The 1,563-nt window shown below is 39.7% G+C and overlaps 1 protein-coding gene across 1 annotated transcript in view; it reads right to left on the minus strand.

Annotated features, from left to right (window-relative positions):
• The window catches only part of LOC101848627 (uncharacterized protein DDB_G0283357), a gene marked incomplete in the record, with an annotated part of 8,904 nt that overhangs the window by 4,273 nt on the left and 3,068 nt on the right, over window positions 1–1,563 (minus strand). The window contains 1 exon segment of the mRNA XM_013089859.2: window positions 459–484. Coding sequence (XP_012945313.1) covers window positions 459–484 — 26 coding nt within the window.

Below are 1,563 nucleotides of genomic sequence, written 5' to 3' on the forward strand. Positions count from 1 at the left end.
AAGAGAGTAATAAACATGAAAAAGAAGAAGGGGGAGATAAGGACGATAGATGTTTGATAGGATAGAAGAAGCAAACCGCACCAGAGCACCCGCCTACCACCCACACATATTTAATATCATCAGTGTGAGTGGACTTACGTTTAGTTTTAGTAAGAGTTTTACGGCACTTGCAACACAATAAGGTCATATAAGTGCCTAAGATTGGAGGTGTTACAAGAGAGTAACGTATACAAAAAAGAAGGAAGAAGAGATCAGGTCGATAGATGTTTGATAGGAAAAAAGGAGCAAACCCCACCAGAGCACCCGCCAACCACCCACACGGATGTATGGGGTAGGAGAAATTTGGTGACATATATAATATTATCTTGGAGAATATTGTAACAGGCAAGTTTGATGGAAAGAGAGGCAGAGGCAGACAGAGGTACAAGATGCAGGACAAGTTGACAACATGGCTGTGTTTTCCTCCGTAGCGCTTTGAGTTCCCACTCAGCAAATTACCCTGATGACATCATTAGTGTGAGCAAACTTATTTTTAAATTTTTTTTTTAGTAAGGTTTTACGGTGCTCGCAACTGCATAAGGTCATATGAGCTCCAAGGGGTGGATGTCAACAGAGAAGTCCAAACGGGGAATCAGACTTACTCTGCCCACCTCTCTAGTGGACTTATGGGGAAGATAATTGGTGACATCATCAGTGGGAGCAGTGACATTGTCAGAGTGAGTGGACTTATGGGGAAGATAATTGGTGACATCATTAGTGTGAGTACATTTATGGCCATCATTGCCTTTCTCACCCTGCACCAGGGTATAGGCCACGGACAAACACTTTCTCACCCTGTACCAGGGTACAGGCCATGGACAAACACTTTCCACCTTTCTCTATCCTGGGCTAGCCTCTTGATGTTATTCTAACATTTATGGTGGTAGGGGAAATTGGGTGACGTCATGACATATATAATCATCAGAGGGAGCAGACTTACGGGCTAGAGAGCAAAATTAGTGGGGTTGGTGGTCTAGTGGTTAGTCTGAAAGGTCATGGGTTCAAACCCAGTCAGGGTTCGATAGTGTCTTTGGGGAAGGCATTTTACATGTACCAGTACACGAATTCTCCTCACTTCAATTCACTATTGTCATGTTGAATCTGTCTTTTATAAAACTTCTTACATCATTTCAAGCCTAGTTATTCAGCAACAGAAAAAAAACCCAGTTGTCTCATCAGGCATTATAAAATCAATTTTAACCCTAGATAAGATTGTGCGATGGAAAAGTGAACATCTGTTTTTTAGGACTCCCCACAAAATTTAAGATGTTCAAAATACTCTAATACTAGCATGTTGGGCTTTTTTTTTCACTTTCTATTTTCAGCAATGTAAATAACAATGGAATAAAAAAAATAAAATAAAATAAAATACAATAAACTAAGGGACGTAATCAAATGATAATTTATTTTTACTCAACATCAGTATAGGATTACCCCCCTTCCCGAACACAACTGAGGAAGCATATTCCAATCCTCACACATCCAAAAAATACAAAACGTCTATAGCAGTAAAAAAAAAAAATA

The sequence above is a fragment of the Aplysia californica genome, unplaced genomic scaffold (assembly GCF_000002075.1).
Source record: "Aplysia californica isolate F4 #8 unplaced genomic scaffold, AplCal3.0 scaffold01066, whole genome shotgun sequence".
NCBI classification, from domain to species: Eukaryota; Metazoa; Mollusca; class Gastropoda; order Aplysiida; family Aplysiidae; genus Aplysia; species Aplysia californica.